General features: G+C 42.6%; 1 protein-coding gene across 4 annotated transcripts in view; it reads right to left on the bottom strand.

Annotated features, from left to right (window-relative positions):
* Positions 1-327: 327 nt before the first annotated feature.
* The window catches only part of PPIL2 (peptidylprolyl isomerase like 2), a 73,903-nt gene continuing 50,582 nt past the window's right edge, over positions 328-23,648 (bottom strand). For 3 of the 4 annotated variants that reach the window (XM_075718214.1, XM_075718217.1, XM_075718216.1), the window contains 6 exons: positions 16,466-16,583; positions 13,769-13,825; positions 3,441-3,513; positions 3,216-3,278; positions 2,589-2,728; positions 328-863 (listed from right to left, as the gene is read on the bottom strand). In XM_075718214.1, the coding sequence (XP_075574329.1) occupies positions 770-863; positions 2,589-2,728; positions 3,216-3,278; positions 3,441-3,513; positions 13,769-13,825; positions 16,466-16,583 (545 nt within the window). In that variant the 3' untranslated portion in view covers positions 328-769. The remainder of the gene's footprint in view (positions 864-2,588; positions 2,729-3,215; positions 3,279-3,440; positions 3,514-13,768; positions 13,826-16,465; positions 16,584-23,648) is intronic. The other variant, XM_075718215.1, reaches the window with a different exon arrangement.

Here is a 23,648-nt window from a genome sequence, read left to right as displayed (position 1 = left end):
GCAGGTTTGAAAGTGGTGCATCCTGGCCCCTCTGGCTGCTCAGTGGCTCAGGGAAGGCCAGCCACTGGGAGGAACAAGCGGCGCAGCTACCCCAGGCTCCTCATCTAGATCCACGGCTTCCCAGGCTGTCAGAGACTTAAATGGGTACAGTGAGAGCTCATTTAGGAGTAAGCGAGGCCCTACAGAGACTGACAGCAGTCAGTCCAGCCAGGAGGCAGGCCTGCAAAGAGCAAGAGACAGAATTGGTCTTTGTTGAGAACTAGCAAAAGGCAGCTGGAGGGAAGGGCAGAACAGGCTGAAGCCCTCTCCTCCCCTCTGCAAAGCAGCACAGGCGCTTCCCCAGCACATCAATTCATTCCTTCATTTGGCAGACTTGGCTCATCTGGAAACGATTACCTGTAAAAGGAGCTCTTCCACCAGCGTAGCTGTTCACTGAAGTAGCATCCTGCAAGGCTGGGCTCTGCCTGGTCTGCTGCCAGCCAAGCAAAGACTCCAGCTAATCCCCAGCAGAGCTGGGCGGCCTGCTCCCTGCTTAGCAAAACAACAACAAAAAGGCCTTCGAGGAAGATGCAGTGGGGGGAACGAAGCTCTCTAGAAAACAAAGCCACATTAACCAGCCTTAACAAAGCAACAGTTTTCTTCCCCAGTGGAAGAGCAGGCTGGTGCCTTCCCTCCCCAGGACAGACTGTCTTTCGGGCTCTTCGGGGACACGTGGGAGGCCGCCTTTCTTTTTGTGCTGTGCTGCCCCAGTGCTAGGCTCCCCGCGCTGCTACCAGGAGCTGAAGTCCCCGAAGCCGGTGCTCTTTTTCTCTTTCTTCGCAGCTGTGCTGGTTGAGGGCCCGTCATCTTCCATGCTGTGCTTCCTGGAGCCAAAATGAAAACAACTCTCAGGGACTATTTACTGTTCGGTGGGACCAGGGCAGCTGGATGCCTTTCCTCTCCCAGCAACAGCTACACTGGAGCCAGCCCGTCCCTTACCAATTAGAGAGAAGCACAAGCTCTGTGCCAGCATGGGGACTGCAGGGGGGTGCTGATGGGGGCCTTTGGCATACCCAAAAAGTGGGAGAGTGTGTCAGTCTGTGGGGATGGTTTGGGTCAGGCTTTGAACGCTTCCAGGAATGTGTTCAAAATCCAACAAGTTTTTCAGGCCAGAGTTGAAAATTGAACAGCTGTACTTTTTTAGCACAGTCACAATGAAAATGCAAGCCGCAAGTTCTCTCCTCACCGTCTCACTTGCATTTGTGGCAGCAGAAGGATTTATGGGGAATTAGGTGTAAAGCAGCTGGGCAAGGTTTTCAGATCCTTTCCTGTTTCTTGAGCACGGCCTGTTGCAGTCACTGCTGCTATTCTCAGCCTCTCCCGAGCAGAGTTTGCAACCCCATGGGAACACTATGCAGCCAGCTCATGTACTGTAGTTTTATTGTCAGATATCAGTAGCTGATAGGGAGAACTGAGAACCCTGAACCTGCCAAAGGGCTGCTACGGACCAAATCCCAGTTTCAAGGCAGGCTGCAATGAGTGAAGGACTAGGAAAGAAAAGTCCTTTCTGTACTACTTGGCCCTTTCCACAGAGCTGCAAACTCTGCTTGGGTTTCCTCTGTAAATACAGCCCAGAATGGCAGCAATTTTAAGCTGAATATAATATTTTAGGGGACAAGCAATATTTTATAACTGAAACATTTAACTGACACACCAAACTGACCTACATGGGCTAACATATTTTTGTTTTCACAGTTATGCAAATGCCTGTAAGTCACGCAGGCACATACAGGCTGATTAAATAGCTGTCCCTATCTACGTATGCATAAATACACGCCTTTATGCTGCAGACAAACAACAGCATTTTTGCAAATACTTTTAAGGAAGTCTGAAAAAAATCAAGTGGAAGGCATTTATTTTAATTGATCCAAAACTCGTGCAAAGCTGCCGCTCAGGTGGGATTCTGTACTGTCCTTAGGAAAGCAAGCGATGCTGCCAATCCCAATGGATGTATTAAAGGGTGTCTGGGAGAGGATGCTTTAGGACAAGCCTGTACAACCAGCCAGGCACCCTGGAGTTAACTTGCCAGATGCCCTTTGCTCTCACAACAAGCCTGGGAACTTGCTCCCCTTTCTGGCCATTTCAGTTGCGCTGCTACAACTGTTCGTGCTGCTGAACAGGGAACCAGATCAGCAAACTGATACGGGTTTAAGGCAACTACTTTGCGCAGGGGAGAAGCTGCTAAAAGAGGAACATCTGTGGGACCATGGCCTTCAGAAAGAGCTGCAGAAGAGGAAAAGAATAAAAGATGGTGTAGGAAGTGACACAGTACAGTTCCTCAAGGACTTCTCAGTTGTGGAAATGTATCTAGAGTTCTGAAGTCAGAACTTGGTCACGTTCAAGTCCTAAAAGAAAAGCTCAGTTAACTTGCAATCTTGAAAAACAACAGAAGTAGAGGGAACTCTTGGCTGTTAGGACTGCATAAAGGCATCTTTGCATAGCCTGCTGGCACAAACCAAACATCTGAGCAATGGCACTGGACAGGGCCAGTGTCCAGCAGGAAAGGCAACTAAAAAACTCAACAAAGATCAGATGGGCAGGGAACTCACGCTGCAGCCATGTTAATGTATTTTCCAATCCCCTGCCGGTAAGTTTTAGGAGTCTGGACCTCTTTCTTTGGTGGGACCACCTCAGCTTTTGTTTTGGCTGCTTCTTCTTCTAGCTGGACTTTCTCTCTTTCTGCAGCAACCTGTGGGAAGCAAAGAGTGCAATCTGTTGCAAGAGCTAGTCCAGAGTGAGAAGAAAATGCCTACAATTCTTTGAAGCTTTAAAGCACTCTAAAACAGCAATCACTACCGCTGTGATTACAGGGTAGGCTTTAGGAGACACACCTCAAGGGCCACTACAAACAGGCTGTCCACAGCCATTGTAACAAGACTCCTCTCTTCTCACCTGCAGCTACCCATAGCTAGTGTAACTGCAGGCATTTGGAAAGGAAACCATTGGAAGCGTGATGGACTGGGAGCCGTGCCAGGCTCAGTTACAAGACCTCTCCGCTGAAAGAGCGGTGACGATCCTGGCACACAGGGCAATGCTGAATGGCAGCTGTTTAATCTTCGTTTGCAACCATACGGGCCAGGGGGCTGCCCATGTTCAAAGATAAGGCATTGAGTTACAAAGTTCTCCAAAGAAGAGCTTTGACCTTTCAAAAAAACCAACCAACCAACAATCCTCACCTGGGCATCCGCCTCTTCATACGGATCAACAAAAACGGTTGTTGTCTGAATTCGTATTTCCTCCTGGGAGCACAAGAGAAGAGGAGCAATTCAATCTGCTAATTAAACTGTGCCATCTCCCCCAGGTTCGGTTTTCAGAGAAGCAGCAGAGGGGTGAACCGCAGTGCCACACAAGGCCATATGCATCCACTCCCTCCTGCACAGCCCCTGGTGCTTCACACATACCTTAGGACGGTCTGTTTTTGGGTCACTTTCCACATTCTCCATAGCAGTCAGAGTCTCAAAGCCACCAACCACCCTAAAAGAGGAAGGACACGATTTCCAGCTGTCACAACACACTCAAAATATTCCTGCACCCTTACATCTAATTTATGCCCATTACTCTAGCAGATTTTTAAACCATTGTGTTTGGGGGAAGCGGAATCAGCAACTGTATTTGAAAGACCTAAGATAATGTCACTCAGTGTGGAAGGTAAGAATTTTTTCTCAAATCTGGGATTTGAATTTAAAATTAAACAGAACATGGAAAAGTCAAACACTCAGAGCCGTTTGTCCAAAAACCCAGTAGCCACACATAGCAGCCAGATGGAGAACGAGTGACTGTGGACAGCCGTCTGTGCAAAAAGACACAAACCCATTCCAAAATGGGTTCACTTGCTAATGCTACATCCATAAATTTGGAGCTCATTTGTTACTCCCATGAGCCTTGAAAAATAACCCAACAGACTCGGTCAAGAAAGCAAATGTTTTCATTAACTTCTGATTTTTTACCTTTGTTTTTTCTAAATGGTATATCAGACCGAAGAGTGATATTAGGAAGAAAGGGAATCATAACTACAGCACTACTGGAGAGCAGTGATAGAGTTGTCCATATTAACACCAGTAACGCAGAAAGCACAGGACTGCTCCAAAAGCACATTGCGACCGTGAGCTTGTGAGGGCTTGGGGAAAGCAGCAGAGCATTGAGTCACAGCCACAGGATAATGCTGGGACACCTTTCATCGCAGTTTTTATTTATGAGGATGTCAGATCCCTAGCCTTGCATTTCTGAAGTCAACATATCCAAATACCTGCTTCAAAATGTTTAAGAAAGGCTGAAGACTTTCTGGACTGTTGCATGTTAATTTTCAACAAACGTGTGGCACAATAGGAAAGTTCCAGAAAAGGATATTTAGAAAGGATAAATGGGGTGACCCAGATAATTATAAGCCTGTCAACCTGGCATCTATCCCAGCAAAATAATGGAATAGTGGAGACAGGACATGATTAAGAAAGAAAGGAAATAAGTAACAGCAATCAACAAAGTTTTGTGGAAAACAGAGTCTGTCAAACAACCTTCTACTTTGAGACAACAGATGTGGTTAACAGGGATAACGGTGTCTGTGGAACAGACTTCTGCAAGGCGGCTGATATTTTGATTGAGAAACCAGAATGATACGAAGTGAACACAGCACACATTAAATAAAAAAACTGGCTGACAGGTGTCAGAATCTAATTTTAAACAGGAACCACTGAGTCAGTATGTTTCCAGAGGGGTCCTGCTGGGATCAGATCTTGGTCCCAGGGTATTTAACACTTTTATCCACATCATCATCCCCAATTAAATTTGAAAACAGCTATACTTAGAAGAGCAGTAAATAAAGATGAAGACGGGCGGTTGATGCTGAGCGATCCAGATCCCTTAGAAAAGCAGGCTGTAGCTGGACAACATCTGTTTTAATAGAGCCAAGCCGCATGGCCAGGAACCAAAAATACAGCCCATATTAATGGCTGTGGAACAATGAGAAGCAGCCGTAATTCTCAAAAACACTGCTCCTGGAGCCAGAGGAGTTTGGGGTCAGGAGCTAAGCAGTGAGGGCAGGAGCCAGCCATCAAGGAGTCCAGGGCTGCCCGCTGGCCAGGGCAATCCGAGAGCCAGCAATCCTCCAGCCTTTGCAGGGTGGCAGCTGTTGCTGGGATTACTAGGACTCCGGGACCAGAACAGGTAGGCTGTCAAGGGCTGGGCAGATGAAATGGAGGAAAATCAAATTAAATTAAACTGGTGGGGGGAAAAAAAAAAATCATACTGGTGGAATACGTAGAGTGTTTTATCACCTAACTCTGCTTTCATATCAGAGAAATGAGCAATACCTCAACAAAAAGACACATCATATTCACAGGTATTTGACACATTTACTTCTACTACGGTATCTGACTCTTGCAGGTGTTTCACAGCCAGGCAGCCCTCTCCAGTCCCTGCACAACAATCTGCCCGGCCAGCACCAGGAGAGGCCCCTGGCTGTCACCTGCGACGGTCTCAGCTGATCCAACAGAGAAATACACCACCTACTACCACTGCACACCACACTATTTACTCACTTCACGCACTCCTCCCAAGAGCCACGGTAACCAAATGAAACAGGCTGACCACCATGGGTTGAGAGGCAAGCGGGTCCTTCTCATTTCGACATCCCTCGTGCGTAGTGCAGCATCACGGCCCCTCAGTGCTGCCCCACGGGCTGGGGCAGGCACCAAATGCAACCCGAAAGACAGACCCCATCACAGAAAGTAAAACTGTGCAAGTGAGAGAGGATGCTGCTCAGCACCTGCCTTGAGCAGAGCCATCCTTGCCAACATTACATGGCTGCTGCACTGCTGCAAACTCAGAATGATAGAATGCTTTGGGTTGGAAGGGACCTTGAGAGATCATTGAGCCCAACCCCCTGCAGTGAGCAGGGATTGAACCCGTCTCCCCTTTACTCCCCAAGGGCCTGTTGATAGTCTGTAATCAGGTTGTGACTTTTAAGAGCAATTAAAAAATATGAATGCAGGCTAGAAGAGCCTCATTCATTTGCAACTGGAGGTAGCACACTGGGGGAAGCGGCACAGGGCTTGAAGACTGTGCATGAACTTTGGAAAGTACATAACAAAAACTCAATTTTAAAATCCTCCTCCAGGCCAATCTCAGACTCACTTATAATACTGATGATGAACGTACAGCCTAAGATATAGTCACTGTATTTTAACAGCCCCTAAAGGAAGCTTCTGATTTAATACTGGAGAATTTTCTAGCCAACAGCTCCATTCATTATCTGCTTGTATGTTTTCATTTAATTCGGTTCCGATAATTTGAAATAGCCAGATCAGCTATGCACTGGCAATCTCAGCTGAGTAGTCCCTTAGCCCATAGCTAGACCTCCCACAATATTAGCCCTAATGCATTTTGGCAATGCTCACAAATCTTCATTCACTATGCTAATTAAACGTTATTGGGAATACTTTGTCACTTGTACATTTTAAAAGGCTGCGATAGACATGCCATTCACAGGTCATCATTAAATGACATAAATAGTCTATTTTGGCATGATTATAAAGGGCTAAGGGGGAAGAAGATGAAGTTGTTATGCCTGCAGAGCATGTCGTTCTCTTTTCTTCTTCGTAGCTTCTGGTCTCTAAAATGGGAAATTGCTTCCTTTTACACCCCTGCATTCTCTAGCATTTTGCACAGAGAGTATCTCTATGCATATTACAGTGTCAGCACAGTGAGCTCTCAATATAGGTTTATGTCTTTAGACACTGCCATAATACCAATAAAAAATAAAAATGAATTTGAATACAAACCATCAGCTCACAGAAGAGAACTCTGACCAGAGGAACTGGAAACGATTTACTAGTCACTTTTGTTTGGGGAGCACTTGGAAGCCTTGCAAAGGATCAGGCCCAGCTGAGGCTGGTGTTTCATCACTAAAAAATTAAAATCCAAAAAGGACAAGATCTGATTGCAAACTTCAGCTATCCAGTAAAAGCTGAACTACACATTACTCAGGGCACTCATGGCTAGATGCAAAAAACCCCGGAATATTTCAACTTGAAGTCTCAAACCATAAAGGATTTTGCAAAATTTCCTCTGATTTGTGTAAGTAGAGACACAACATACATGCAGGCTCTCAAAACATTACGTGTTGTTATTGTCAAATCTCATGATGTTACACTGCAGCACTAAAATCAGTTTGATGAGATATAATGTGTCTAAGCCTATGTACTGGCATCCATTACAGCAATTGCTCCTCACAGAATGTGGAAACCAATATGCCGGAGTAGTTTTTGGGATTCTTTGCCTGTCCCACAACACATATTCTGGGTGTAAGAAGAAAAGCTCAGACATCTTGCCAAGAAAAAAGTCCATACAAGTTATATGTAGAAAAGACCATCAGATCAGTATATTATAGCAATTAAAAAAAAAACCTCTAAAGAGAGAGGCAGTACTTAATATTATTCTAATGTCCACTAAGTTTGAACAAAAAGAGATAAAACCTGTTCTATGAATAAATCTGAGCCTCAGCATAAGGAACTCTGTACATCATTTTCATTAAAACAAAATGCAAACTCCGGAAGTTCAGACTAATATCCCTTCATACCTGTTACATGTGCTAAGTGCGTTACACAGACGGTGACAAGTCACACCGCGTTAGCCTTTCTCATTCAGTGTCACTTGTGCTAAGCTGGGAGCACTGCAGGGAAGGGAAGGGAAGGGAAGGGAAAAGGGCAGAGAAAAGTTTAACCTTTTCCACTGTTTCTGCTCTATTCCTTTTATAAGGTGCCGCACATGCTTTGTCCTAAATTGACCAAGTGAGGTTTAAACAGATGTTCAGATGACATCCTGCAGTGAAAAGGATGATACCTTCAAGACAGCGTTTACTTTAGAACAACCCGTGAAACCGAGGGTTTGCTGTGTACTTCCAGTAGATGTTGAACAGAGAAATTATGATCTCAACTATATATTTAGCTCAGCATCCCTGAGACAGCTTGTTGTATTTTTAGAGGAGCTTGATAAATGTTGCATTACATTTAAGCATGGATGACAAGATAGGTACATTTAGTTTTTTTTCTGTTAGCATAGTAATGAAAACAAGAATGTGCCCTTACTCGTGTAATTCTGTTTTCTTGAAAACTGAGCTAAGTTAGCACTGGAAATCTTTGCATTTCAAATTTAGAGATGTTATTTAAAATCTTACTTCCTGTTAAGGCTCCTTTGTGCAAACTAGTAACCTTGCTTCATAACCACTGCCAACGTCTCTGCATGAAGTATAAGTCAAATATGTGGAACAAGCTCCATCCGTTTGCAATATGCCAGTGAAAGTCTCGCTGCTCCATTAGTTAGTGCTGCTCCCAAAGAAAACTGCAGCTCCCTAGCAGGCTCACAGACATTCACACATGGTCTTCCTATTTCTCATATTTTTGTTTAGAAGAATCATAGGAATTAAGCCTTATGCAATGCTGGGGGTGGTAGCAGTCCAAGACAATGGTTTCCTGGTCAGAAGATGATACAAGAACTATGTCTGGACTTTTTTTAAAAAGTGCTTTAAACTAGAAACAGAAACCAGAAAGAAACATTGTTGTTTTGTAAACACACTCTGCCCTCAAGGTTATTTTTATAACAAGGAGTACATAAATTTATATACACACACACAGAGAACAATATATACATGCACAGACAAGTACACTCAGGGAAAAATGTTTTCTATGTATACACCCAATGTGAAATGGAGCGAGCAATTCAAACTTGCAACAAGGGTGCAGTTGAAACACCTCGATCTCTCATAGGGGCTTAATCTAGCAGGTGAGACGCAGTAACGAAGGGAGCTGAAACAAGAAAGCAACTTGGAAAAAGCATTTTGAAACTAGACTTAACAGATGAACCTGGCACATACAGACTTCTCTGCTTTGGCACAGGTTCCTCTTCAGAGATCACACAGCTGTTTTGGAAATGACAGCAGCTCTCATGCAGCTCCGACAGCCCAGTCCTCGTGTGCTACATGAAATCACCGCCATGGCTTCCACACGGAGGCCTGGTTTATTTTCCCACCTTGCTCTTCACTCCCATCCTGGTGCCTGGGAGCAGACTCTGCAGTGCAAAATGAGGTCAGGCTCCCTATGCAGATTCAACGACAGAATCAGCTCTTCTGCTGTCACACAATTTCTCTGTTCTTCAGATGTATTAAAGCAGAAGAGTAACAAGAGTTTCTCAGCTTAGAAGCCATTAGGTTTAACTGATTCAAACCATACAAGGAATGTTACAAGTGGCAACAGACGCTATGCATTATTTAACTGTACCTGGGTAACTGAATAATGCCCGGTAGTTGTTTTATGTACCTAATTACTTTAGAGGACAAGAGTTACTTTCATTGCCCCATTCTACAGAGTTGCAGTAGAAAGCATCAAGCAGGTTAAGGAATACTTAATGTATTATATTAATGTAATATATAATGTATTAAGGAATACTTAATACACAGTGATACTTATCCAAGGAAAGAAACCTCTCTTCCACAAAAGCACCTGGCAAGGGGAGGAGGGGAAGAGAAGACTAAGCTGAGCACGTCAGCTACTGACCGATGCCTCCAATCTGACCAAGTCTGAGGCTTCCCAAACCACCTCGTTCACTATTTCTGGGAACCAGAGAGCTGAAGAATGAGCCACAGAAACATCGAGAGACAGTTAAAAGTTATCTGCGTAAGCAGGTATGTGCAGCCACATACAAAGAGGAAAACTGTCCTTTTCTCAGTTCTTGACAAACACAAGTGATGCTCTAATGAACACACAGAACTGCTGCACAGATCATTTCCAGCCTTGCCACTCTGACCGCACCACTTTTCTCTCCACTCCCTCTATTGCCCTTCTTTAATCACGTCACATCACATACTTGCAACCTGCCCTCACTTTCAAGCCCATCATGCCCTGCTTGTCCTAAATCTCACTCAAAATTCAGAGAGAGCATTTCTCTCCTGCTGATCAGCATGGCTCCATCAACTTCCACTATTATTTTAAACATGCACTTTTTCATTTGTCCCTTTAGCTTTGGAACAGGCTCTCCCAAAACATCCACAAAGCCATTTCATTTTTCCTGGGGTTTTCTTTTTCCTTGGTTCTGAAGAAAGTGCAAACTGTTGGTGGAAAGTAGGCTGAAAGGGGTCACTATTGTGACTTCCCCAGTCTCTTTTCTAGTTACACAGCTCTCTGGGACAGAGATTATGTTTCTATTTCTGCTTATAAAGGGCAAATGTACCAGGTCTCTGACCCACAGGAGCTGTGAGCCATTGGAGTAATAGAAAATATAACAACAACATGGATGGGATGTGCTTGCATATAAATTTCATAAAGCACGCCAGACAGGAATGTGAGCCTATACTGGTGTTCTGGCTGTAACACCCCTGTGGCTCATGCAGCTGAGCTCCCTCCCAGTTGTAGCGTGGCTAAGAGGGAGCCCCCTCACACACAGCCCACAACAGCAGCAGGCGGCACCTTCCTCACGCAGCAGTCAACCTGCGAACGCTCCTCATGCACTCTGCGCAGAGTAAATCCGTGTCAGTTGGTTTACGTTATTTAAGTTTCTAAATTAAACCTCTTAAAAGCCACCTAGAAGCCAACAAAAGCCACCAGTTAGTTTTCACGTTAATTACAGCATTCTCTACGTCAGGAGAAATGGTAATTACTAGAAATGGTAATTACTAATTTAATCTAGGCAGCTCTGCTGGAGCAGGAAATCCGTGTAGCCTGCAACACACCTCCAGGGGAAGGCATTCTTCTCTCGTGCTCTGCCTTTGTTTTTGCTCCCCAACCATACCAAATTATCTCCTGTATTTTCAGTTACATCCATCCTCATTATTACTATGGTGGGCAGCACAATCATGACAAAATGCCCTCCCTGTCCTCCAGCCGCAGCCTTCTCCTGAGACTTGAAAATTCCAGTGCACCAAGCCAGACACGTGCCACCTCTTCACAGTCCCACTGCCTGCAGCTGGTGTGCTTTTCAAACATACTTAAGAGCCAAACATCCAACATTAATAGCTGCTACTATGCAAAAATTGTGTTTCAAACCAGTGGGAACATGAATAAGACGCAGCTCCGGAAGGAACTTTTCAATGTTCCATCCCACACAGGACCAAAAAAACCAGAAAGGGGTGGGGAATGGTTGTTCTTTCACTCTTTTTTGTTCTCCAAAGTATGGAAAGCCTGCTGAAAAGTTCTATACAAATTACAAACAGGTCAAATTCTGCTCTCAAAGATAAATATGTGACACTCACTAACATGAACCAGAGCCACATAGAAATAGCTGAAGGTACAGCTGAGATCAGAGTATCCAGGTTTTTATATTAACTGAACTAAGTAATCCTCAAATATATATGAAAGTCACAACAGGCCAGTAAGCATTCAATTAAGACAATCCAATTTAACATTCACGGAAACAAAGAATTCTGATTTAATGGGTTCATTCTATTCTTAAACCTAGATATTATTCCTAGATATGCTTCCCAGATATTATTGTACTAGAGTCTAAGATCAGATACAGTCACCAAATCCTGGAAACACCCAGGATCTAAAATAGCAAACCAAAGCTGGAGTTTCACTAGAGGTACAATCTCTTGAATCTTTTGGCTTTTATGGCTTTTAAAAAAACAAATGCAGGTAAAAACAGCTGAAGGATTTTGATCACAGAATACAGATCTTAAGAGTGGCACAATCAGCCTTTTATATTAAATTTGTAGGTAAACTCAATTATTCAAGTATTCAATTTGCAGATAAATACAGTGACTGGAATGCATCTATTCCATCATCTTAATTTTTCACATTCTTTGAATTAATCTTCATTTACATGCAAGAAAGTCCAGAGTAAAATTCACCTGCTCTGTGTTCAGATGAAGATGTCACTCAGTGTTCATGCAGGGAGCCAAACATGACTCTAAAACACTTTTAATAAAGCTGTTCCTTTGCATTTCAGCTAAGAGTATTTGCAGTGCTCAGAAAGCATCACCACTTCTTTACTCTGGCAACCAAGTTCAGACTTCTGCAGTAGCAAAGACAATAAAAAACTCAGTCAGTCTTTGCTGAAACTGCATAAATCTCTGCTGTATACACTTAACCACATTTACTTGGACTGCAGTAATTCCTCTTTAAAGGGCAACATACAGTGTGAAACATCAGTTGAGCTATGTTGCTCATAAGGTACTTGAGATGTTATGCATGGTGCAAAGGCTTTTGGAAGCATGCTCCCTGCACCGCAGTAAGCTCAACTACTCTCTAAATTCATTTGTGGTGAATTATAGTAAAACTGGAGCACACTGGGGACACACAGCAAAGACACTGGAGGGACTGTACAGGATGCTTGCTCACTGAAGCCAGGCTGCATCCAGAACTGAAGAACGGTCACATTTTCAGCTGAGCTGTCCGAATCCAAATACTACTTGATGAGGTGGCAAGCTCAGGTTAATGGCATTACCATATGGGATTTAATGGGATTTTTGCAAGGAGGACTCAAATTGTAGCTTAAGTGAAATAGTCACACAATATGGGTAATGTAACTCCTCCAAGAATATACTTGCTCTCAGCTTTCAGTATTAGAATTTGTTTTATCTATCTGCTTTCACCAAATGACAAGGGAACTTCAAATTTTTCTAAGACAGACCTGAGAAAGGAAAAAGAAATAAAGGGTGCAATTATTGCAGAATCAGTATGGGAACTAACGCCACTAAAATAATTGTTTAAAATTAAGCCAGTTTTGGACTCAAGAACTCACAGGCAGAGAAAATGGATTAAATATATCACTTTCATTGTACAGCACAATTGTATGACAGCCAATCAAAGTAAACAGCACATGCATTTATTTTCAATTGCTGCCTTTCAGACAGATAAAACTATGAAAAGAATAAAAACTGAATCTTCATTTAAAAAAGACTGTAAAATCCTCAGGAACTACCCATGAAGCAGGCTAGTAAAATTCCACTTCCTGCCATTTGCACTGAGCTATTTGTTGTAACAGCTATGCATGGCAGTAAATACCATGTACCTGCAAGAACAAACCATAACATAAAGATTTTGTAGTCTCTTCTGTAATAAATACAGTGATCTTTATCACGTGAGGACTTGACTGGAAAAGACTTTTGGAAGAGACTTCTTTATACAGAATGAAGTTCCCTTACTGTCTTGCCATGGGTAATATCTTTTTTTTTTTTTTAAATATATATATACACACACACATAAACATGTATGCATGTACACACACACATGCACATTTTATACCGATGATAACTGTCAGGAATAAAAGCAGAAGAATAAAATAAAGAAGAATAAATGGGGCCAAAAGACTTAACCTATGCAGAAGCTCTATGTTCTATGCCATGATGAAGAGCAGCCCTGTCATGACTAATTTCCCAGTTGACAGCTCATAAGAGGATGAAAGCAGTGTTGAAGAGGTAATCTCTTGTGTCCCAGCAATTAGCATGCACAAATATTAACATCGTTGGTTACAGGATGACGATTACTTTGTTCATGACTCCCTGGAGGGCCACCCACAGAAGGGAAGTAAGGCAACTTACAGTGATGGAAGGAGAAAAAAAGGCAAAGTCTGATGACTGGCACTGATACAATGTTAGCCACCTACTCATGACCAGGAGAACTGGATTGTGAGCTAGGATTTTGCTCCAGTTCAATTGCAAGAGTTACTAGATTCTTCTCTTCAGGCTTCAGACACACAGGAGAGCATGTCTGCTATACCGCTGTTCGTAATACTCTTCACTTACCTTCCAAAAACTGTATGCTTCTTGTCCAGATATGCACACGAGCGGAATGTGATGAAGCTGGAAGGAATAGACGTAACAGCGTATTATCTCACTGACACTCAACAACAGCCAGCAATGCTTAAAACCAGAGAGTGTATTCAACAGCTCTCCGAGAGAAGACAAGCCCCTCTCCCTCTCCGGCTCCTTTCGGGGAGGCCTGTTGGCCAAACGTCGTCTAACTCCTGTTTTGTGGGTTTTGTCTTGGATTTCTGGAGTTTTGACTTCTCGTTTTTATACCTTACCAACATCCCTAAACAGTACTCCAAGCGTAGTTACTTGCACAAAGTCCAAAATTAATGTGAGGATCTGCCTCCTTGGCCACGCAGGCCCTGGAAGCTCATGCACGAGCAGGAGACGTGCATCCTGCTTGAGAATGACATTTCTTGTGCATGACTGGGAGCTTGTATCCAGCAAATACAGCTCTATAACACAACAGTCCTCTGCCAGTGTGACGTCTATCTTTTAAGATATTTACTTTTTGCATTTTTCTTCCATTAAATTGGCCTGTCAGTGATTCATTTCTCTTCTGGACAGAGCAAATTTGTGCTTTGGCTACAAACAATGGCAGAAGAAGACTTAAAAGTGTCAAAAGTAATGAAAACCTGTGAAACTTGGACTTTTAATTTTTAATCAATTGGACTTCCAACTTTCGGGGTTGTATTTTTAAACTTAAACATGGTAACTGAAATACCAAATCCAAAGCAACCTTTACTACTAAAACTTTTCTCTAAAGCTTAATGCTTCTTTGGAAGACTTGGACTACAAGCATATGAGACAGAGGTTTCCACACTGTGGTCTGCAGACCATGATGGCCCATCTTGGCTGGACATGCAGTGCTGGCTCTCCTCCCTGTCTGCATCTGTTACACTACATTAGAGCGAGCTAAAAATATATAAGCATTCCAAAAGCACTTTTCCATATAAGCAACTGCCTCAGGAAGTTATATGATTGCAAATAGGAGGGGCTGCAATCTGCCAGACAATCTATTAAGACGCAGCTCGCCCTAGGAAAGCTTTGAGATGCTGTGCAAAATGCAAACTCCTAAACAGGGCAAACATTACAACTTCGCCTTGTGCATGGGTTCTTTGCACCAGTTTATTCCCACATAACCAATACTTAAGATTATCAAGTGGTCAGTTATGTATCATTGTAATAAAAAAAAAAAAATCTGAACAGTAGCAAATACACAGAGAAAGCTTCTCATCCATCACTGCAGTCAAAATAAAATTAAGGACAATGGAATTAACATAAGTCAGGATGATCCCAGAGGAGAAGTCGTGAGCATTATTTGAGCCTCACCTTACACAGGGGACCCAGCTCACTCTGCACTGCAGTGTCTGTCACCTATGGAGAGAGTTATTCACCCAGTTCCTAAGGTCACAACAGTTGCTGTAAGTGTCTAAACACTGCCTAGCAAGCTTTATAAATATAGGCAGCTGGAGTCTCTCAAGGACTTCACATATAAAGGAATTTCATATTTAATTTGCAAATTTTAGAGAAACATATGATCACATTTACAGCAGCAGGTTATGTGATTCAATATGGCACATCATTCATGAACTGTCTCTAACTTCTGTTTCTAGAAATTTTTTTTTTTTTTAAAAAAAGCCTCTACTCTCCCCTAATTTAGCACCTGAGTGCTGGCAATAACACTCAAATCCAAAATAAGCTCTACAGCAACTCAATCCTGTAAACTGCCTAACATGTGCTTAGTCTTAAGTACATAAGCCTATTAAAGGCCCTGAGACAAGCGCTTGCGTTTAATTAAAGCTAACCACACTACTGCATAGTTTGCAAGCCATAACACTACTTAGCGTCGTGAAGACCAACACCAAGAACCCCGTCCCTCCACAGTCCCAACACACAGTACTGTACACGCATACACACTCCCTCTCACTCTCTTTCCTGGGGCTCCCAATAAAAGTACAACTTTTTGCTATTGCAGTACTTAGAGAGCAACTAATAAACAGTTGGCTCAAAGTGACACAGAACATTTTCAAAAGACTGCAGGCAAACACCCATATTGATGTTACACATAAAGAAGGTTATTACAACTTCAATATCTTTAAATTTCATTTGCTGTTCTTCCTGCTTCTTCATTCGTTTTTTTTCCTTATTTTAGTCCTCATTCTGCTTTTGTACATTGAAAAACAAGTCATTCTCAACCCCAGATTTTGTGCTCTGCCATGTCTGGGTTCTACACATTTCAACAGTGCAGAACTGTTATAACTTATTTAAAATCAGGCAAGTAAAAAGAAGGCACATTTCCATAGAGGATATGTTTCATTTCATTAAGCCCTTTCAAAAAGTTCCATACAGGGCTAAATTTAAACAGAGTGGAAAGGTGTAATGATCTCACAGGGATTACAGTGAGGGGACACTGACAACAATGAACAAAACCTTCAAATCATGAAAACAGCAAAGACAAATTAATTGACATAATAAACCTCCAGGTCTTCTTGCCATGCTTCACTTTGTTCTTCGATTGGGTAACAAGCAGCGGTAGCTACCCTGATTTCAATATGCAGCGCTCAACAGAATATTTCACTTGACTGAACTTCAAAGAGTAGCTCATAAAATGTCATTTGTTTTCGTAACAGAGTAAGACACAATGTCTAGAGGGAAACAATAAAACACAAAAAGCAAGTGAGTACTTACAACTGCGATTTGTTTGTGTTGGGTCCCGAATTGGCCATACTAAGAACACCACGTCCCGTGTGGGACAAATTGGGCTTAAATTCATCTTTGAAAGGTTTTCCCCAGTAAGATTCTCCTCCTTAAAAGAGAAAAGATGACAGAAGAAATGTTTGTTTTCATTAGTTTCCCACTACATTTTTTAACAGGCACTGACATTAAATTCAAGGTTTCTGGCACTTCTAATCACTACGTGTATAATAAATTCTTCCCTCACCCATATCACTAGGCTAGTATTTGAGCATGCCCTTCAAATTAGATGCTTGTAACTGGCAACACAATTCTGTGCCCTCACACTATCAACTGCAACAGACCAGACTGTTTATCAACAGCATTATTTATTGTGTGCTGAAGAACTGTCAAGGATTTAATTTTTTTACTGCTGGTCCACCATAACTTTTCTTTCTTGGGACATTAAATCTTTAAAAGTGGCTTCCTGGCAAAACATAGAGCAAGGAATTACTAGTTTAATTGCCCTCTGGATATAGCATTGCTTCTGAAAATAAAACATCAGGGAGATTAAATACGTTCATAGAACCACCTCAGAATAGGAGCTGTAAGCTCAAATGCTTAATTCCTGGCTAAACAATGAAGAACAACGACGTATATTCCTCCAAAGTAAAAGGCAAAAATTAGATATTTGGACTAGATACCTGGATGATACAAACACTTAACTGCAATGAAGTCAAAAGGACGATAAAATTGCACAAGCCGCAGACCCAGGCCTCCCAAACTGATTTCTTTTCTGTGTCTGTGGCTAGAAAGAGGGTCTGGGAGACCACTCCTCCTGGCTGTCATTTTTACATTATTTACAACAGACCTGACATTTTCATTTGCACTTTCCTCCAGGATCATTCTTAATAAGAAAAACGAAGGCTGAGATGAGTCATAGTTTTACAGTCAAATCCATAATCTTGTTTGACAAACCATGAAAAAATATTACACTTTAGGATAGTATTAAAAATAAACCAAACAAAACTATGCAAACAGGCAGCAAGACTGGACCATCTGCAAAATTGGCTCAAGAATCCTCTAGAGTAACTGCATCACTTGCGAAGCAGGAGGTCAGTAAAGGATCTGCAGTGCTCAACGGCTATTTGCACATGTAATACAGAAAAGTAATTTGATGATACGACTGCACAGGCAAGCAGCAAACAAAACTGAGGAATAAAACAGGCTCCTACGGAAAACCTTATGCAGAAAATCACAAGAGTGCATCAAATGAGAAAAGAGTTTCAGGTGATACCATGAAAACAAAGCATCACATGTGGACAGCTGCACGTGCAAGTGGAACTGAGTAAGCAAGAAATTTTGGAAGAAACCGACCCACTTCAACCCAATCATGTTCAAAAGAGCTATTAATAGAGTTGAGTGTTGCGTGCTCTGCAATTTGACAAGAGGCAGCAAAAGGGGACAAACCCTGTAGGGATTTTCTATAATCAGGAGTAGAGGAGGAGTGATTACTTCAGCAATCTTTGTCTATTGAATATTTTAAGATCAGCTAAATTACATTGGTGTGATCCCATACGCCAATCCCTTCCAGTAGTGGGTGAAAAGGATTAGTACAGCTGCGGCCAGCTCTACCGTGTTGAAGATTAATCCAAGACCCAGCTATTCTAGCCAAATCCAAAGCGTTCAACCTATTAGAAAATGTCTTACCAGAAGCCAGTAATTTTCTTTGTTAATGAAACTCCTTGTGTATTCCTGTTTGCTAAGAGAGGTTACTCATGCAGCGCCTGCTACCCACCTCGTTCAAAAAAACCCAAGTTCTTGTAGGTTAGTAAATAACCAAGTTACGCTCGGAATATAGCGAGGCTCCACACCAACAGCTGCTGCCTGAAAACAAACACACCCGCAAAGCCTGCAGACCCCCTGCCCATCAACAGCACTATGCTCTGCACGCTATTTCTCTTTCCCTCTTTGCCTTTCACAGTTTTCACCTTTCCCCTTCTACCTGGCCTGGCAGGAAAGATCAGGGACGGGCTCGCTGCCTGCAGCACCACACCGCTGCGGTGCCACTGCCTCAGGCCCCGCGCTTCTGCTCTCGGCCACGGCTGGAGCTCTTTGCACCCGAGTAACAGGCTGCACTTGGACTTCCCTTAGAGAAACACATAATTTTGCTTCAGCGGATCTCTTGAAGCAGCCTTGTAAAGCAGATGCACTTGCTATGAGTCCTAACCTAGAGGTGTTTTTGCTGTCTGAAATTTTCAGATTATATGCAAACGTGAATGCAGCCCACTGAGATGGTACACAGCAGCAACTGGCCAGGCCCTTGAGTTACACCCTTCATATGGTTGCAGCTGATGCTGGAATTACAGCGTTGTCAAGCTGCTGAAAGAGAGTGCAATCAACCCTGGAGCCTTCACTGGTCAGAAAAATAATTCAAAAGGAAAGAGAAAAATTGTGAATAACAGAGAAACTTTCTGGCACAAGAAGCAACCAGACCAAGAGCTTGCAGACAGGAGCAATGAGCCACGATCTTTAGGTTCTGGAATATTTATTTTTGTGTGATTTCATTTCAGATCATGCACCACAGGTCAGAATTAATCTCATACGTATGGAGGCTAACTTTGGTTCATTCCAGATCTCTGGAAATAAGTGCTAATATTCTAGTAGATAGTTACAGCACGAGATCCAGGCACTGCTTCCCTCTCTGTCCGCCATACAGCTGTTTCCAAGGCTAATTCTGTCTGCCCAGGAGCTGCGCAAGAGCAGAGAATGGCCTGTGCAGCATTCGCCTAAAAGGCCAGACGTCCTATAAAGGACATAGCTGAAGTGTCTGCGGGGGCCTGGCAGACACTGCAAAGGCAGGCAGACAGCAGTACAGGAACAGTTTGGGGGGTTTGTTGTTTTTTAAAGAAAAAAACCACAAATTTTTAATTTAAAGCGAATACTTTAAAAAAAAAAAAAAAAAAAAAAAAAGGAAAAACCCAGAAGTATTCTCCTTAAATTAAAAATAGCCTGAATGTGCTGTTTGTCAAACTCCTGCTAACCTCTGGAATTGTTCCAGGCTTCAAGTACCTGCTTGAAGCAGAACCAGACAGAGCAAGCCAGAAGATGGCAAGTTAAATGTATGTATTTTTTTAATTACTGAAACCCAGAGCGACTTGCTCTCTGAAGATTAAGTACAGATCCCTCATTAGTCTACTGCCATGGCAGCACAGTGCCTAATGCTCAGCCAGGGGGGTCTCGAACAGGGATTTTAGGTTCTTACATTTTACTCTCTACGGTAGAGCTTAATATAAACTTGGGAAAAGAAGTCACAGGCTCCAAACCTACTACTGATAATTACGAGGCATTTGCAAGTATCTAGCAGATTTTACTGTGTCTGTTCTTGACACAGCTGGGAGGTGTGGCTGTGCCATCTTCCTCATTTTCTGAAAGCAGGACGGATGCAGACCGAGGAGGTGGGACCATGGCACAGCCTAGCTCTAGCGCTCTCGCGTTACACTCGCAGTGCATGCCATAAAGAAAGGACGCGCCTCCTTATATTCTCCAAACCCTCCTCTGAGAGCACACAGATTGCTGCTGACTACATACGGAGTCACGATGATGCAAAAGCCTCACCCCGACGCTGATGTACTACTACAAGCAAAGTGTAGAGAAAGCAAGAAACGACTCTGGGTGTCATGCACAGCGGGCAGCACTGCCCGTCGCTTCGCCGTCCTCTCAGCTTACTGCCCGATCAGATTATCTTCTGTCAAAGTGGAGCTGCGTGCCTACTGGACTTGCAAATGCTTCTGAGATCCTATTACAAAAACTGCTGGGGAAAAAAAAATCTGGGGGCTTCTGTGCTAAAAATCAGAGGAGTTCACATGGCAGCAGACATGGCCCCAGGCACGTACTGCCACTGGCTGGATTGGTGCTGGGAGCGCAAAATGGGAGCGGTACTTGCAACCCTGCACACGGGGATCTCCTGTTTGCACAAAGCTGGAAACGTACTCGGCATCGGCCACGGAAATATGCTGGCCTAACAGCATTTAACCTGTACAACATGGAAGCCCTCAGGAGCCAGAAAGATTTTTTGCACAGTTCTGTAAAATAAAAATCACATGCCTACCCAGATACCAAAGATTCAAAGCTGAAGGCAGCTGGGAGCCACTTCCCCACATTTTTAATAAAAGAGAAAAATTCTCTTAATTTAAAGAGGTGTTTACCTAATTCTCACACAGAGATGAAACCAAACAGACCACACAGCTCATAAAAAAAATCAGACTGTATTCATCATTTCCATGGCTATCCAGAGTGGCAAGATATATTTAGCTTGTAACTGAAGCACAGTTAGTTACTCAGTCTTGTGTCTGTGTCTTGTGCTGATTGATAGTGAAAAGGTGAACAGATCTAGACTGACATCTGAAGCAATCACACATTTGTAACTCTAAAAAAAAAAAAAAGCCACGTTTTCAGATTGCCTTCTGAACTAAACCAGTTTATTCTCTGGTAGTCTAAACTTTTTGGTAGAAAAAGGCATTTTTTCAGAAAGTAATTTTTTGGGGTAAAATTGCGTAAGTTGTACAACTTTCTTGCAAAGAGCTGAGAGATGCACCTAAAGCTTCAGAAATATAGCATTCCAAAAGCCAGGTGTGGGCTGGGAATCATCATTCATGACAGTTGTGATTTTAAATAAATCCTTCCTTTTTCTGGCATAAAAATTGCTAAGCAGTGGTAAGGAAGTGGGAGGGCTCTGATTCACAAAAATGATGGCTTACTTTCTGTAATTTTCTTCTTGTCATTTGGAACAACGAGGTACATAATAACATCTGACACTTCTATAGAGCCTTCCAAGTGAGATTCTTGAATCGTTTCTGCAAATATGAAGCCTTAGCTCAGCCAGTAAGTTCTTCTCTCCCTTCAGATAAAAGGAGACGGTACTTTTAACCCCACATACCAGAGGCTGGATTTGCAGAGGGGCTGCAATGTAAAAGGAATATTTTGGTAGATAAAAACGTCTTGCTCTTGTCCTTTTTGCTGAGCTTCAATCATGCAAGAAAAGGGGCTCTACAACCCGTTACATTTTAGGAACTTGCCTTGTTAGGAAATCACATTGCAGAACTGACCAAGTTTGCCCACAGTCCCTTTGCTATTGACAGTTCCGGGGCGGGGAGAAGTCCTTCCTTGTGCTCGTTGCCAACCAAAATGCAGTTCCCATCTACCAGTGGTATTTTATCTTGGACTTTTACAGCTATTATATGCCTCCTTTGTGCCCTCCTGGATTCATAAATAGACAGAGGCACACACAAGCCGATTCATGAGGCCTTCCAACAGGTTGCAAGTAAGAGTAGCTGAAAAATGCCTGTGCCGTTTTGAAAATGTGATGCTTTGCATATAGTTCTCCCTTTTTCATACAAAGGGTTTACGATATTAAACCTATTTTTCCTACATGCAAATGTTCTTCTACTATTTGGAACACTGAGAATACAGAGCAGCTGCTCCACTTGCAGTAGCTTGAGTTAGAATTACTCACAATGTTCAACCACTTAGTTGTTATGAACAGCAGGAAAAGAAATACATCACAAATCTAAAATTCATTTTCAAATAATTAATCATTACAAAGAATGACCATGACTCAGCTTATTGCTCTGAATACTGCCTCTATGGGTGGTTATTTTGTTAGAAAATAAATAAGCTGCTGCAGCACAATAAAATTTCTCCCAGTAGTCTTATGAAACATTAAGTTGAAGGCTGTAGAAAATTAGTTTGGTCCTCTAAATCGGTGTCAACCTTACACAACTGTATATCTAACTGCTTTGGCAATGCAGGTCTGCCAGCTAAGGTAAAACTTTATTCCCCAGTGTAGTATCTCAACTTCTAGATGCCATAATGCTAATTTCCACCCTCCTCCATCCCAGGGTTAACTGCTGAGTTCTAGGAATTAGTTGTCCTTCACGTGTCTGCTGGGTCACAGTTACTTTTATGACAGCCTAACAAGAGACTCAAAAAGGACGCACCGGGGTGCTGAATAACAAATGAAAAAGAAATAAGGATCAGCGCTGCTTACAGATAGGACTGTCCGACCGGAGTGGCTGTGGAAGTGGACAGTGACAGCCAGCTTCGCATTTTACATCTGTGAAATGTGGCCAAGCCAGAAGCACACTTACCTAGGCGAGCCAAGAGCACAGATGCAGTCCATGCGTGTATGCCATGTAACCTTATGCCACGTTGTACTGAATGTGCCCAAATCCACCCAGAAGCCAAACAGACCTGGGCTTAGTTAGCAATGGAGTGGGTGATGATCTAAGCATTTGGGTGTTGCAACCATAAACCTGACACCTGTTACTGAACATGGGATAAATGTCAGATGACAGAAACCAAATGGTGGGAAGATTTTTGAACAAGTTTGTTCTAGTTCCTGAGCTGATGAACAGGAATAATTAAATAAATATAACAAAAGAAAAATATATATGCATATGTACAAATATGCTTAATGCACCTTCCACATATCAGTTTGGAAAATATGTGGGGTTTTTTCTTTAAATAAACAAACAAAAAACCATCCCAAACCTCTTAGCCACAAAATTTCAGTTAAAGCAGAAGGTTCAATGTGGAGACGAAACAAAGGATGTTCTTATTTTCTGAAGTCTTCCTACAAAAGGCTCTAACAGAAACAATTCTGGCAGTTTAAAATACTGACGTTTAAAAGGTAACCTCCAAATAGTCTTACCCTATTGCCAACTGAAATATCTGGGAAGAAAGTCCTGTTCTACTCTCATATGCTTCTCTGATATTACAGAAGTCAAGTTATTTACTCCCTCAGTAAACTTCTGAAGACCATTAAATTTTACGGACTTTTTAGCTTTCAAAGAGGCATCTCCCCTCCCCCCAACACCCCCCCTCCGAGAAGCAGCGAGTCAAATACTGAAATCCCTTCCAGCTGCCAGAAGAAATAAAAAGGGAATTTATACTGCAAATAACATACAGGACTCAGGTAAAAAAGGTACAAAGTCCGGAATCCCAGTGCTTTACTCCAAAGCTTTCCTAATACAAATGCTTGTGATCACATTAATAATGCACAAACCAATGGACCAAAACTTTAACCACAGGAGCCTGGGAAAGCATCCCTACGCTTTGCCACGTTCTTACACTGCTGCTGAGCTGTACCCTCCTCTGGGCGTGCTGCTGTGGAGAGAACATAAAGCCAGAGAGGCAC

This window comes from Pelecanus crispus, chromosome 11 (genome assembly GCF_030463565.1).
Source record: "Pelecanus crispus isolate bPelCri1 chromosome 11, bPelCri1.pri, whole genome shotgun sequence".
NCBI lineage: Eukaryota > Metazoa > Chordata > Aves > Pelecaniformes > Pelecanidae > Pelecanus > Pelecanus crispus.
This window is presented reverse-complemented; position numbering and strand designations above follow the sequence as displayed.